The sequence below is a fragment of the Nannobrachium achirus genome (assembly GCF_963921795.1).
Source record: "Nannobrachium achirus genome assembly, chromosome: 14".
In the NCBI taxonomy this organism is placed as follows: Eukaryota; Metazoa; Chordata; class Actinopteri; order Myctophiformes; family Myctophidae; genus Nannobrachium; species Nannobrachium achirus.
This window is the reverse complement of record NC_137821.1, coordinates 39,853,394-39,870,355: the sequence shown is the minus strand read 5'-3', so window position 1 is coordinate 39,870,355 and position 16,962 is coordinate 39,853,394. Positions and strand designations below refer to the sequence as shown.

The window sequence follows — 16,962 nt, the reverse complement described above, 5'->3', positions numbered from 1 at the left end:
TGAGCTTGAGGCTCTGCTATTTTGTTGTACGATGGTGCATAAATTAGAGGAAGCCAGTGTTACTATTTATTGGTGCTACAATGTCAGAGGAACGCAGAACAAAATTGTTTTACAACAATGAAGAAACCTTGGCATTCTTAGAGTGGCTTGCAACAACTTGCAACAACTGTAAGTAGGAAAGCTTCCGATCCTATTCCACTGTCCCCAGTTCAAATATGATGATTTTGGGTGGTCACGGCCTGAAAGGTTTGGGAACACTTGAACTAAAAGGCATCGTCTTTTGTCTGGTTTCCACACCATTATTCCCTTTATTCTCCTACTGTCTCCCGAGTCTCCACGGAGATGGGATTGATACTGGAACTGAACTGGTGCGCCCCTGGCAACCAGATTATAAACCCTCTAATCTGGGATTTTGTCAATCCCAGTTCAGGGACAAACAGCAGAAGCAACATCCATTCCAACCAACATTCCATCTATCCATCCATCACATCCACAGTCAAAGACCTACAGTCTACAATATAAGTGAATTTATAGGTTGTAAATCATGTACAAAATGTATTAAAGCCTTTATACTCAATAGTTTGTTGTGTCACTTGCCAAAAAGACAAGCTAATTTCGCCCTATTATAACATGTTATCCCTATCAGTCATTTATGGGTGTAGGACACAAACAATGCCGTTGAGAGCTTGTAGATCAGCTATTTATACTCTTTGAAAATGTCTCCAAAATAGGGACGCCAAGTTTAAAGTGGTTAAAGGCATAATATGTAACTTTGTCCTGTGTTTAGATAGCAAAACAATGATATAAATCGTTTACCCATCATTTCCCCCTAAACCAGCAGTTATCAGCCACAGGGGTAGTGTGGTGGTGCTTACCTGCAGAAACACATTGCCCTCTCACTGTATTTAGGGTGTTTTCACTGTTTTCGTTTCCAAAAACGTCCCTGTCTACCAAAACAAAGTGGAATTTAAAAAAGGAAATACACAGTGAGGGCAAAGTGTTTTTGCAGGTAAACACTACTACATCACACTACTATCAACCACTGGGCTGATAACTGCTGGTATAGAGGGGAATGCAGGGTAAAAAATATATACATATATTGTTTTGCAATGTAAACTGTACTATGCCTTTAAGCTTAAACTGGAAAAGCCAAATGCCAGACTACAGTATATCTTCCACAAGGTAAACTACGGTACAAGCTCTGCTTTCAACAACAAACAGGTTCAAACGAACAGGTTTTAAATTTTCCAGTTCATAAATGTCAAGAATTCCAGCGGAGGCCAAGAGGGAATTCTCTCCACCGATAACATAAAGGTCACAACATGCAAACGCTGGCTCCAGTCCAGATGTCACTGGTATTAAACCAGAGTGCACCAGAGGACGTACCAGTGTGCAAATATTCTGTCTTAATAATCCACTGGGGGGTCACAGAGCAGAGAGGGGAAAAAAGAGACAGAAGATTATGGTTTCATTACAGAAACATTTCATGCTAAATTGCATCATCCGAGCGGCTGCTGCCTGTGATCAGAGATTACTGTATATAACGTAACAATGGATGGAGAGTTGGTGAGCAGGAGGATGAGATGGAGACGCATAATGTAATGTCCTGGCAGAGTGAGGAGATATCTGTAGAGCACTAGTTCTAAAACATTCAAATTTCAAATCAAAGTCTCCCCTTAACTCTGACAGTGTACAAATGGAACCAAATGAACCCTCATTTGTTCATTTGGTTCCATTTGTACACTGTCAGAGTTACAGACTTGTATGGGTCAATTTAGACCCCCCCCCCCCCCCAAAGGAACCCACAGAGTCCCTACCACTGCTGTAGAGTGTAGATTGCAGGACAGAAGGATGGACAGACGGACGGATGGATGGATGGACAGATGGATGTAAAGGAGGAGTATACAGAGCCTTTGTGAAGAGCTTTGTAGGGTGATGTGACAAAAAACACCTCCAGTTAAACACAACAATGAAAAACCAAGGAGCTGGTGGTGGATAACTGATAGTGATGGCACTATCCGAGAGACGGATGGGGTGGAGATGGTGGACACCCACAAGGACCTGGGGGTCAGTACACGTCAACAACAAAACGGGAATGGACTGACAACCCTGAGGCACTCTAAACCAGGGTTTTTAAACTTCTTTTGACTCAGGGCACTCCTGTAAATAACATTTTCATCCACGTCGCAGTTACTATGAAAAGCTCCACCGGCTGTCAGTCTGTCATAGCCTGACACTCACCCTGACATTTCGTCTCTCCTCCAATAATTTCTGGGATGGGCGTTGCCAAAGAGGCAGTCTTCTGCGATTGGTTCACTGTCTGACCAACACAACAGTAGCAAAGCAGATGACGTAGTGTTATTATGTGGCTGGCTAGTGTGTTGCTTGCTAGTGCTACTTGCTAACCAAAGAAACAGGCAGAATAGGAGCACTACGAACTAGGAATCAAACACAACAAAACATGCCTGCTACTGGTATTCCATAGCGAGATTGATACGATCGCATATTACTGCGACGGGCAACGCGATGTACGCTACGGTCCGGCGGCGGCGCTTGTTTACTTGGAAACGCACATGAGTTCTGGGAAAACCCCACCCACGCTGATCACACAAGACGCTGATTCACGACACTGATTCGCCGTACGGATTTTCGAACGAGGAAAGCCTCTTCAATGAGAGCACTTCTAGACCCCTGAATCGCCAAAACAAAATTTTAAAGGGGTGTGGCTAGCGATTCAGGGTCTGGAACTAGGCTAAGTCTGTCGGTCAGTCTGTCAGTCTGTCTGTCTGTCTGTCATGTCACACTTTTGCCCTAGTCATATCTCTGCCACCGTTGGCCCTATCAATGCCAAAACGATTAGGGAGTCTTACTGGTTTTAAAAATCTTACATTCTATTACGCAATGTAAATATGCACATCTTTCCACCTGAGATCAGAGAAATATCCATCTGTTTCCTTCAGTACTGACTGAAAATAACTTTATACTTGATGTTTAACCACCAGTATCCCTATTCTGGGCGGAACATTCACCAAAAATAGCCTGATAGATCTGCTATTTTTGGTGAAGAGAGTTGGCCGTAGATGGAAAAAGAACTCTTCAGTGCAAATCATGTCTGTTTTACTAAGCATAGTGAAGTGATATTGATGTAGTGATATTGATGAATTCCAAATATTATCATATTATTCAGCGGCACCCCTGGACTGGCATCCCGCACCCTAGGGTGCCCGGCACCCACTTTGGGAAACCTTGTTCAAAAGGAAGGGACAGAGCAAGCTGTACTTCCAGGCCCAGGTATGAGGTACCTCAATGTGTGCAACAGGCTGCTGTAGTAGCCAGTGTCCTCTATTTTGCAGTGGTCTGCATAAAGCCCTCTGATAAAGCCCTCTCATCCCTCTATGATGAGGACCACTGCCCTCACGGACACCCCACAAAGTCACTTGGACAGTAGTCCTTTGTGCCAGTAGCCATGAGGCTCCACAGCCTGTTCTGTTTTGGGATTACGGACTCATATGGTGTTAAACAGGAATTGCACATGGAGTACTAATACAGAACCATGATGGATGCCCGTTGAAGTCGGATAACTGCTGTGAGACGTATATTCATTGATGATGGAAGACTGTACTGTAGTGTACATAATACTTATTATATTCACTATTATTGATAGCCTGTACATATATTATCCAGGTACCCCAACTGACACTGTACATAAAGCAGTGGTATTTTCACTGTTGATAGACAAACATCACCCTGGCTAGAGCCTGAAGTCTTTATTATATGTAAGTTACAGGAGAATTAATGTTGGTGAGCTTGAGTTACTGTAGTATGATTTATTGAAAACAAGCAGCATTGGTGAATTGCTGGGCTTTGGGACAAACATTATATGTTGTGGACAATAAACAAGTCAGAATGAAAAGAATCGAGGTGCCAGCAGTATGTACTGTATGTTCATGTTTGTATGTGCGATGCATCATTCCCACTTTTCAGACTCGCCAAGGCTATACCAATATAAACTGCACTCATGAGTCATTCCAAATGAATAACAGTTATACAACGTTGCACTCCGGTAAAGTCTGTTTATTTAATTTATTAGTCATCATATAATGCTTTACACTAACGCTTTATAATGGCCATAACCAGAAATGGAGTGCTTGTCAAACACAAACCACATTTAACAACCCATTGCGAGGACAAACAAAAAAAGATGGACTGCAGTCATAGAGAGCAGCATATTATAGAGATGAAGCGCAGAGAAAGAGAGACAGGTCAGAGATAGACAGAGAGGCTGGGAAAGAAACAGAGAAACAATGGGAAACACACAGGCATGGAGCAGATAAAGGGAACTTAAATAATGGTTGACTTAATTTCAATTGGACTCTGTGCAGTGTGCACAGCACAATCCTAAGTATTAATTTAACGGTGAGAGTGTAAAATTGGACTGGGTCCATTTGTTACACTGCATTAACAGTGAGGATTTCATTCATTGTGTGTATTATCTGTAGCACTGCAGTACCCACGGGTCAGTCAAACCAGGTAATTCAATGCAAGAAAGAAAGGGGTAAGACGAGCTCGTTCTCAATGAGTCTGCATTATGGTCAAGATAACTGCCTCTGCATTTTCTATTCTGCGGATAACAGTGGCTCAGTGATGCAGAGAGACTTAAAGGCTCTTTGAACACCAGGTATTTGCATTTACTGAATACTCGGAGAAAGCTTTGGATAAGTGAAAGAAAAAGAAAACTTTATTTTTATTTTTTCAGCTTGTCTCTTGTGTTTTCTTGTAAAATTGTGCCTGTCAGGCAGCTAGATACTGAGAAGTGATGTAAGTTGGCATGTAAACAAAGTGAATGTAACTTTGTATACTCTAATTACGTTTTTGGTGTCTGATAATCCTGTAAGGGTCTTGGACATAAAAGGAAACCAAAGAAAATCATTCATTAGTAGAGCTGTAATTATAGTATTCATAATATTATTGCGGCTCTATGCTTAATAATAATGCCATCAAGTAAAGAACTAAGATTCCCCAAAAAAAGGGTTAACTCTCTGTCCTACCATTTCCCTCATTCTTACATTGCTCACACACACACACACACACACACACACACGCAAGATAGATAATTCATGGTGCCAGCTTTTCGCCAAGGACATCTCCCTTTCTCTTCCAAAACCTGGGCAACACCGTCTGCTCCCCCTGCCCGGGACAGGTGCTTCTCCCTGGGCTGAACACTACGGAGATCCATGTCTCATATGGTCCAACATAGTGTGTGTGTGTGTGTGTGTGTGTGTGTGTGTGTGTGTGTGTGTGTGTGTGTGTGTGTGTGTGTGTGTGTGTGTGTGTGTGTAGGGGGGGACAGTGCAGGCATGCAGAGAGGAGGATTGAAAGTGACACATCATGCGGTACACATATCACACTCAGAAAACACTAGCAGATCTATATAGCTATAGCTACAGATCAGCTATTTTTCTACACGCGACGCCTCCGTACGATGAGGTATAAATAAAACATTAGTCAGCTTAACAGATAAAAAGGGTGAATGCTCATTTCATGCATGGATGCTGTCCACCTCTATACTGCTGAGACAGAGAGAGGAGAGAGCGATAATAATACATGAGAGAACAGAGGCCGGTGAGTATACTGGCATGTTCTATATATTCAGTATGCAGAGAGAAGACGACTGCAGTTGTCAGAATGGCACCGCAGTATAGTTGAAAAGCCATAATACTGTACTTAGATAGACTTCTTAGAGAGAGGGAAGACAAGTGGAGGCAGTACGAGAGAATACGCATGCTCTGTAAGCAGAGGAGAGGAGAGGTCATGATGATGATATAAGATGGGTCACTTTTCTTTCTGAACTCTCGTGTGCCTCCACACCTACAGTAGTGTTTCATGCTTACAGCCATTGTTGCTATGTAGGGATGGGACGATAATCGTTATTATTATTTATTGTGATAAAAACATTCTAAATGTATTGTGAAATTGTCCTCCTTCGTGCACTGAGATCAATTCACCTTTTATAACCGGTACCATTTAAACCAGGGGTCTTCAACAGGGGGGCCGCCAAAATCTTTGTGTGATAAGATAATTGTTTTAAATGAACAACTTGAACCCTCGCGTCCCTTTTCTGAGGAGAACTTTGGCCAAAAATAGCAGATCTACATGCTTTCAACGCCTCGTGCTGCGAGGCGTTGAGAGCTTGTAGATCGGCTATTTTTGGCAAATAGGTTTGGCGTAGAGGTTAAGTGGTTAAATGTCTGAAAAAACAAACTAACACAAATCCAACATAGACTGCCAGTTCTGTCAAACAAGTATATGAATCCATCTATGAATTCTGTGAAAATCTGCTACACAATTTTACACAATATGTAATGGGGGTCCCTGCTTTATCTCCCTATCAGCTAAGGGGTCCTTGGTCTGAAAACATTGAAGACTCATGATTTAAACCCTATATAATTGGTAAAATGGACCTGGAAGGACCGGTGGCCTACTGGTCCAGGCGTATACCACTTAGGCATTACCACATAGGCATGGATGCCTGGCAGCGTCGCTGGTTCGATTCCCGATCAGGACGACCTTTGCCGCGTGGCACTCCCCATCTCTCCCCCTATTTCCTGTCAGTCTACTGTCCTATCAATAAAGGCATAAAAGCCCCCAAAACAACTCTCGACCAAATCTCTTTGCCAAAAAATAGCCGATCTACAAGCTTAGTTGTGAGCTTGTAGATCGGCTATTTTTTGCCAAATGTTCCGCCCCAGGATTATGGATGTTGGGGATATATTATGACACCTAAAGTTTCCTCCAGAGTCTATATACTTCGTTGACAGGACTCCCCCAGGGGGCCCGCCTTTTTTCTCTCTACAGAAAGTGAACTGAACACTTCCAAATTCAACACTTCTACCCCAGAGGCAACTGTCAAATTGACAGACAGTGGAGGTTTTTCTACATACATTGATTGCAGTGCATAAGATGCTGCTATTGTGTGTAAAAACTATTGCAAATTGGCAAAGTACAGATAGGAGCGAATTTCGGAGCACGTAAATAAAGAAATCAATCTCACATTATGTCAATCACGTTTGCACACTGCTGCCCGTTTCGTATTTATGTTTGGACCACTGGGTCCCTTGCTCTCTCAATCTCTCCTTGCCCTGAAAAACACATTTAGCAACCAAAACACTACCTTAACCCTAACCCAACCAGCTTAAATGTACAGCATTCAAAAGCAGCTATATTTGCAATGCTCTGGAAGCCTCTCTAAATATAAAATGAAAAGTATTGATGAAATAAGCATCCATGTATTTGTGGAGTAGAGTGGTAGGAGTGGAAGCAGCACGACTTCCACTCCTGACGTCACAGAAAATGTAGGGGGCAGGTCAGATTTAGATTAGATTTATAACATAATTTAGTTAATGTTTCTGAGAATGAAAATTATAATATAGTAACGTTTTTTCAATTTTTATTGGATTTCCAAACGGAAAATGATCTGCTGGCCTATGTCTTACTGATTGTTGTAGAGAGCCACGTGCTGATAAAGACTTCAATGTCTAGAGTTTGTCTTTAAATACTAGATGAAATAGTTATGGTGCTGTATATGTGCAGTACAGTAGCTGATCCGTGGTCAGTGAGCCGGACAAAACCCACAGATGGAGACAGGATGCTGGTCAACCCCATGGTGATTCTCACAGGCACGCTAAGCTGTGGTGATACAGTTAGCCCACTTCTACCTTATGTTATATATATAGATGTGGTGTGTGTTTGCTTAGACGCGGAGCAATGCATACCAAATGAGTCCCTTCCCCAGAGATGTATGTGTACATCGTCAGAGAGGGAGAGAAGTGCAGTGTGTCTGACACAGCCGTGAGAATGTAGGTTTACTGACCACAGAACCTATATGTTGTCATGATGTGTTTTATCTCATCTCAGTATACTGTATAATGCAGTCCAGTGATTATTCAACAAACGGGATAGCATCATATGATGTGTTTGGTCTCGCAATTGTTACTGCATAATAATTGAGGGGACTGTGCATATCCTGCCTATTTTTATCTAATCTAATGCCAAGAGAATGTAGGCGTACTGACCACAGAACATACTGTTCTACTGTAGTACCATAATATTTTATGGTGCTGACCTGTCCGTGTCCAAGAAGACACAGTGGTTGTTGAGTTTACTGCAATGGTTCATGGCTTTTCCACTGTTCATCATATCAACATGTGTCCAAATGTTGACAGTTTTTTATTAATCCTTTTCACAAGTGGCTGAAAAACAAACCGCATGGGTAACAAAAGCTGTCATGCATTGCGACTGTATTATTATTTTTTTTACAGAAACAATCACGTTTCAAACATGTTTGTGTCAATACACTGCAGACTACTCTAGAGAGAGTGACGCTAAAGCCACACACACACTGCTAGGGACGATATTAATCCATCACTTTCCACAGCAAAAAGGACAAGTTTAAATCCTTCTGGATGGTAGGAGGATGGCAGAATGGAATATGTGGGAGAATGTGTGTGTGTGTGTGTGTGTGTGTGTGTGTGTGTGTGTGTGTGTGTGTGTGTGTGTGTGTGTGTGTGTGTGTGTGTGTGTGTGTGTGTGTGTGTGTGTGTGTGTGTGTGTGTGTGTGTGTGTGTGGGTGGGGGTTTGTGGTGGCATTTAGAGAGCATTTAGAGGGAGCGTGGCAGGGAGATTCTTTCAAGCTATAATTTCCGGGAATTAAAAGGTCTCTGGAGAGAGTGTGTGTGCTTTGTGTGCCTTTCTGGTGACATATTGGAAGTAGAGGACAGAGATTATGAATGATCCGGTGGGGGGAGAGAAGCCGTTTCATTATTGGTAATAATGTATATTGAATTTCATAGATGCATTGTCATGACTGGTCATGACCATTGAACCACTTCATAATGTTTCAGTCCTGACCTTGTAGGTTCCACTGGAACCACAGATTACATGAGGTTAATTGTTTGTCCGCGTAGCAGTTCATTGCTGGCGATAAAGCTTGTGGGCATGTTAGACCACTTGTGACTGTGCCTGTGTGTGTGTGTGTGTGTGTGTGTGTGTGCGTGTGTGTGTGTGTGTGTGTGTGTGTGAGCAACTGAGCAAGTATGTGATGTATAATGTATGCCCCTTGGCAGACAATTCAGCGAATGGAATCGATTAATCAGTCTTAGCTATCTGTGCATGTGTGTGTTTTGCACATCTGCCATTAGAGCGCGAGAGCGAGCGAGAGCTACAGCAGAGAGAGAGAGCGAGAGAGAAAGAGAGAGAGAGAGAGAGAGAGAGACAGTGAGAGATGAGTACAAGATGGTATGCTTAAAGGACCAGTAATCCCATAATCTCTCTGCCTGCCCAGTCAACAATAATACCAGTGTGTGTGGGGAAAGTTTAGTGTGCCTTTAACCATAGAGTATAAGGGAAATCTGCCAAAAATAAGGACACCAATGTAAAGGGCCGTTCACACTGAGCAGTGAGCACTATAACTATAAAAGCATAGTTTTAAAAAGCATGTCAAGTGTCAAGTGGATGGCAGTGTTCACAGTTCACATCGACAAAAACAAAACAAAAAAACAATGATGAACGATAGTTATAGTGCCCGGGGGTGTGCACAGGATATGAGAGATTGAATGTAGGAGTCTCAGAGTCAGAAGTAATGTTGGAGAACGCAGACCGGTGCCCTTTGGGCAGAATAGTCACCATTGACGTCCAGTTGTGCAATACCCGTTGTATCTGTCTGTCTGTCTGTCTGTCTGTCTGTCTGTCTGTCTGTCTGTCTGTCTGTCTGTCTGTCTGTCTGTCTGTGTCACTTTCATGCCCATACATTATATGGAGATCTCTTATCTCTGTCTGTCTGGCTCTCTTTTATGACCATATATGGTGTTCCGTGTCCAGGTCATCTCCAAATTCAGGCACTGTAGTGATGTCAGTCAGTGATGTCACTGTTTCAGCATGCGGGAATATCAGATTTGGGCACTGTTTATTATCAGTGATGTCAGTCATGAAGTCATCTCCAAATTTGGCACCGTTTAGTATCAGCGATGTCATGTTCTCTAAATGTGGGCTGACTGATGTCAGTCAGTGATGTTAGTCATCTCCAAATTTGGTCACTGTTTGCATATGAGGGATTGAATGTACTGTAGGAGTCTCAGAAGTAATCTCCAAATGTGGGCATTGTTTACCATGGTGTCCAGGGCAGTCTGTGACGTACTATGACGTCAGAGTAGACGGACATCAGACGAACAGATAGACATTCGGTAAATTAATAGTTAGATAGTTATCAGTTATTGTGCCCATTGGGAATGGCGCTTTAATGTGGTTTAAGTCAACAGTACTGTACTGCCTGCACTCTAAGGATGGCCTGAATTCCATACTGTACCGACTCACAGCCACAAGGAGGACCCAGTTTGTCCTGCTCCCCAAACCCATGAAGTCACACTGATCCAAATTTAGTCTCCAGTCCTTTGGGGTGTTTTTTTGTCACAGTACATTTGCACATATTATGTGAAATGTTGGTCCTCTGTATTGGAGTAGTGGGACGCTAGCGCCCAGGGAGGGGTTAAATGTCTTGCTCAAGGACAGTTCGACTGGGTGAGCCTGGGGTCAACTGGTGACCTTCTGATTGCCTGACAGCCACTACCCTATTTGTTATGACCGAACTCACATGTTTTACTTAAGTAAAAGTATCAATGCTGCAACGTAGATATACTCTGTTACAAGTAGGACTCACGTATTCAAAATGTACTTGAGTACAAAGCACAAAAGCATTGGCATCAAAAAGCATTTGGTGCATCTTCAAGTGAGAAGAATACAGAATGACTAATGCTTCTTTCCCACCGGACACGATAAAGATAACGATATGTCGGCGTTCACATCAATTATGCCGACTTTATTGTTGTGGTGTGAACGCTACAGTACCATCCACTTCAATTTAAAACTATATTCTTTATTGTTATCTTTATCGTTATCGCGCCCAGTGGGAAAGGGCCTTAGGTGAGTAAGTGAGTACAGTAAGTAATTAAGGACAAGTCAAAGTCAAATTGATCTAAATCTCTTTGTCCACAGAAAGTGTCTATTTGATGTCAGTGATGCACTATGACAACCATAGACGTCTTATTCTTGGAGAGGAAATTGTCCAACAAACACCGCCTAGAATGAAGTAAATAAATGAATACATAAATACATTCTTCCATTTTGCTCCCTTTAACTTCAAGACAACCTTCACCCTTTGTGCTTCAAACTGACCGTACATCTTATGTAACTTTCTCACGGTCAATTCCTTTATTATAGTTTGGGGGCAGTGTTAGCTGAGCTCCTGCCTTGTTATTTATAAAAACTTTGCCTAAAACTGTCTGACTGTGTGTACAAAAAAAACATGACATGGTACAGAGACATCCCCCCTACTATACACATTAAAGCAAGACACAAGCGTGAACGTACGTACACACACACACACACACACACACACACACACACACACACACACACACACACCTACACACACACACACACACACACACACACACACACACACACACACACACACACACACACACACACACACACACACACACACACACACAAAATCTGCTTTATCCTGTGGTGCAATATCATGGCTACCCCTGAGTGTGAGCTGAAAGCGCAGGTCCATCTCCTGCCAAAGACACGTTAGCCAAAAAAACATTTCCCCAAAACCCTGTAACAGCAACAAAAAACACAGCGTGCACTTGTCCATCACAACAAGGACACTGCGAGGACAATGAGAAGCTGTCGCATAAAGATACAGACACTGCATCCGTGGACCAGCAGTGATACTGGAGCAAACGCAGTGCTGAGATGCACTGCGTTTTGCTGTCCCGGCACTGCAATACGAGAGGGTACCTTTGCAGGTGCATGAACTAGGGAACAAGGAGTTCCCAAGTTTGCTATAGTATGGAGGGAACGATTTGGGGCAGTGGGGCACTTTTCCAGTATCTTTGTGTCTTCATTTTCAGTGGAATCCCGGAATGTTTTGAGTTTAACCCTAAAATAGTACGAAAATGTCCCATTAATGGGTGATAATTTTACTCACACGTTCAGACCCTTGCGGGTGCATTGCAACACTTTCAAGGTTAAATCAAAACTGGGGAGAGAGACACGCTGACGGGGAAATGTGTCTTGACGCATGTCAGTCATTTACTGTATCATGTCAATGTAGTGACATAGTGACACCGTGAGTTCACACCACAAGAGAAGGTCAAGTCAAGTCAAATGTATTTACTGTTTATAGCACATGTTATACGACAGGGGCAGACTGAACTTGTTTCAAAATAAAAGCTAGACTAGGCAAAGGTAACCAACTTAACCTATTAACACACACACACACACACACACACACACACACACACACACACACACACACACACACACACACACACACACACACACACACACACACACACACACACACACAGCGAAAATACTAATTTAAAAGTTCACAATGCTGAGCTTGCGGGTCAGCAATTTTTGACTTGTGATGACAGCAAAAGAGAGAGAAAGTGGGCTGAGGCTGGTCATTTGTAGAGGTTGTCACACAATAGTAGGTGGTGGTGGTGGTGGTGGTGATGATGGCAGCTTAGCATAAGACAGACAACGACTGTTCGTTATGATGACTGATGCTTCATGTGATGTGATGGGGAAGGTGGACAGTGGATGATCCGGTGACATCGGACAACAGGACTCTTGGCCTTTGCGGCTGATCATAGACGATGACTGAGGTTAATGATGACTGAGGTTAATGATGAAGTCGGCGTCACAAAGATGGCACAACGGCGATTAGGGTGAAATGATGCGTCTTAAAAACCTCCCTGTTCTCTAACGACGGATGATAAGACGAGCGTGTGTGAAAGGGAGAAGCGGAGAAAGCAGGTGGGTGGTGATGGTGATGTCACAGTGAGTCTCGCAGGGATCCCGGGTGTACCTTGCGCTTGCGTTCCGCCCTCTCCCGGGAGCGCCTCCTCCTCTCCTTGGCTTTCTCCAGAGCCTTCAGGTCCGGACCCTGCTGCTGCTCTGCCATCTCAGCCCTGGCCTTCTTAATGGCCTTCGCGGCGTGCGCCATGGCTGCCTTCTCTCACTTCTCACCTTTTCCGTGAGGTAAACAAAAAAAAAACTGCTATCACCTGGATCACTTTTAGGGGTCTCCTCGGCCAGATCCCCTCTATAGCCAGACAGCCAGCTTACAGGATCGAGCTTCTCCCTCCCTGGCTGGCCAGGTGACTTTCTGTCCAAGGACAAATTGCCTGTGCCCACTGCTCTGCGCAAAACAAAAAGGTACAAATACAGACGAGGCTGGGAAGAGAGAGGACAGGACAGAGACAGCGCTATGCCTGACTGTGCCTCTAACCCACCAGCTCTCTTTCTCTCTCTCTCTCTGTTTCTCCCTCCACTGAAACTAGGAACGTCTGCGTGAGTCTGGTCACTACCCACTCTGGAAAACCGAGGATGACATATGAGAGAGAGAGAGAGAGAGAGAGAGAGAGAGAGAGAGAGAGGGAACGGGAAGGGGGCGGACCAATGCTCAACGTCGGAGGTAAGGTATGGAGCCAATAGCGTGGAAAAGACAGATCAGTGGAATCAGTCAGAGGGAGGTGGGAGGAGGAGGGAGCCAGAGAGATCCACCCGTTCCCATGGAGCAGATGTGAAGCTTCCTCTTTGTGCTGTCAGTCACTCAGTATCGTGATTTCCCCACTAATCACATAAGCAGGAGGGAGGGGAGACGGTGGGTGGGCGGAGCCACAGAGAGCACAACTCGGGAGGAAGGGGCCATCTCCACTGAAACAGGAGGGAGATGGAGCCGTGTTTTTGCTCAGACCACCCCCCCCCCCTGTACATGTTTTGGAAGTGGTACGGTCTGCCCTGATCACTGCTACCTACCTACTCCTGCAGATTTAACAGCTCCAGAGCACAAACATGCACACACACAGACACAACCTGCTGTTTTGGCACCACTTCCACAGTACCTAGAAAGTCCAGTATGCACACACACACACAAGCAATACTAAGTACTCTGTGGTCAAGCAAATGATAAGAGCAGCAAATGAAATTGGCCTTGGGAACTGTATGAATGACACTGTCAGTCGATTGGTTATGTCACTGTGTCACAGTGCCACTGTCTGCTCTTGAGATTCTTTTTATTATTGGGGGGGGGGGGACAACTAGATCATTGGAAGCACCTGCCAATCAATTAACCCTGGTAACCCTACCACAATCACCCTGACAAGCAACCAACAACCAATGTGCTAAGGGATCATGCCCGTTACTACAGATCGCATCGTAGACCCTGGCAAAAAATGCTACTAAACTACTGCACAAATGAAGGAATAAAATTCACCCCAGTCCCTGCATAGTGTATGCCACTGGTCGTCAATGCATATGTGCAAGACCACATTGTTTGGTCAACCCAAACATGGATCAGGACAGTTCTTCATGCAGTATAACAGCATCCTGACATCCTTTCATGAACAGCTATGCTGTGCACTGTAATGGAAATAATGTCATATATGTGGGCTTGTCTATACAGTATGTCTAATATCTCCATGGGTGTACAATGTGATATACAGTATATATACAGTACTGTGTTTCTGTGTGAATAATCTGAATATGTGTGCATTTGTTTGCGTTTTTATATCTAACCATGCAGCAATGATGGTTGTATTCAGTGTATGTCTGGCTAGCCCATCACCTCACTTCATTCTCACAGCTGCTGTTATGAGACTAGAATATGAGAAAGAGAGCAAAACAAGTCAGAGAAAGTAGAGGCGAGAAGAAGTGGATATTCTGTAGTACATGAAACACAAAGTAAAAGCAATAAGAGCCTATCTTTACTAAGTATATGCAGACTCAGACTGTGACTAAAAGCAGATGTACCACTATTTGCATTGTCTTGCGTGGCTGCCGTCATAAAACCCACAGTGAATGTGAGGCGCTGTCCATGGTGCTGAAACCCTGCTAGCCAAGCCAGCACATTAAAGGATTCAAATGAAACATAAAACAACTGTCTTTTGACAGAAATGCTTTGCGATGAAACACTGGAGTAAAGCAATTGCATCAATGAGCATCTGAGTCTACCTGGCAGACTTTATGGACATAAAAGCTAAATACACAGTCAATCAGCATTGCACCAAACCTTTTAGACAGTGCAAACACACTGTAATTGTGATAGTATTTAAACCAGGGGTCTTCAACGTTTTCAGGCCAAGGACCCCTTAGTTGAGAGAGAGATGAAGCAGGGACCCCCCCACAACCTTTTCATAGATTCCATATAGTTTCATCGTTTGACAGCACAATCATCAGTGTATTTTGGATTCATGTCAATTTGTGTTTTCAGATATTTAACCACTTGAACCGTCAATACTTAATAAACTTGAGCTTTCACTCTGCACTTAGTGTGCCCTTTTTCCCCTCTACACCAAACCTCTTTGCCGGAAATAGTCAATCTACAAGCTCACAACACCTCGCCATTGTGAGCTTGTAGATCTGCTATTTTTGGATACAGTTCTCAGAATTTGAACACTATGGTTCAAGTGGTTAATATAAAAAAGGAGAAATAAAAGTTTCTATCACAAAAAGATTTGGAGGACCCCTACAGTAACTCAGAGGACCCCCTGATTTAAACAGTTAGTATTAGTAACCATTCTACCATTTAAACCAGGCTCTGTTTTGAAGTTCTCTGCAAGAAACAAAACAGAAGAGATTCATACACTGTATCTCCTCCTGGGTGAGGCGTTTCCCTGCCTCTCCCGCCTCAGTTTTCAGTACAATGCTGCCACCTTATGGCAAACACCATCACTGCACCCCACACAGACTCCCATCTCACCACAATATGTAATAGCCTACGCAAATAGCACCAGCAGCACCACCTCCAAGTCCTGCGGTATATAAACCACTTGCAATACAATAGTGAGTGCTTGTGTGATGGCATTTAGATTGGAGGATATGCAGCAGGAGTGCTGACTATGGGATAGATGCCCCCCAGGGGGGTGCTTGGTGTGAGAATTACAATGCTACAGGAAAACTGGAGGTTTATAGTCACAGGACGGTAGACTTCGTGTTCAGAGGTGCAGGGAGTGATGAATGTGAAGCATGGTAATTAACGTGGTGTGCGTGCGTGCGTGTACGTGTGTATTTTCCTGCTCACACACACACACACACACACACACACGCAGTGATCACAGCATGCATGCATTTACGTTTGGGGTGGCATAGCTGAATGGTTAGAACCAGAGCCCCTGGTTGTCCCAGGTTCGAATCCAGGCCATGGTAGCAATATCAATGTCGATAGACAGACAGGCACACACACAGAGAGAGAGAGAGAGAGAGAGATAGAGAGAGAGAGCGCAAGAGAGATAGAGAGAGAGAAACAAGCACATACACAGCTTGTTAGTGGGAAGTTTAACTTACCAATACTTTGCAATATGCGCGGGGGATCTACACAGTATGAAAGAGATTCAACTTTTTTGCGCAGCGCGACCATAGAGGTAAGGTAATGAACGCGATGAGGCATGCCACCATGATGCCGATCCAATGTGGTTGCAGCTGTATCGTTTTATTGTGGACTGGACATTGCCTCATGAAGAATTAAGTAACACACACTCACACAGACACAAGCATTCAGAGATGTAGCTTTTGTATTGATAGATATTATTATGTCATAATTTATTTCCTGCATTATTTCATCCGCGGTTATCAAAAATTAATTAATAGTTATATTTGATTGATTCAAATCCGCCCGCATCGCGGATCACCGCGGTGCACCGTGGCTAAAACTGCCATGACTAATACGTATAGATACGATAGACAGACAGACAGACAGTCCAAGCTGTGAGTTACGGATACATCGTTCTCCAACGCATCTGCCATGCCTTCTCTATGGATTTTCTTATGTATTATTATACAGGTGTATGCTGCAGACCAGGAATGCGGCAGGTTAACTGATTTACTGCA

At 43.7% G+C, this 16,962-nt stretch overlaps 1 protein-coding gene across 1 annotated transcript in view; it reads right to left on the bottom strand.

The window, feature by feature from the left end:
* Nucleotides 1-13,078, bottom strand: part of LOC308298695 (ankyrin-2-like) — a gene marked incomplete at its 5' end in the record, with an annotated part of 127,336 nt that extends 114,258 nt beyond the window's left edge. Inside the window, 1 exon segment of the mRNA XM_080742340.1 lies at nucleotides 12,941-13,078. Within this exon segment, the coding sequence (XP_080598466.1) occupies nucleotides 12,941-13,078 (138 nt within the window).
* Nucleotides 13,079-16,962: the final 3,884 nt, after the last annotated feature.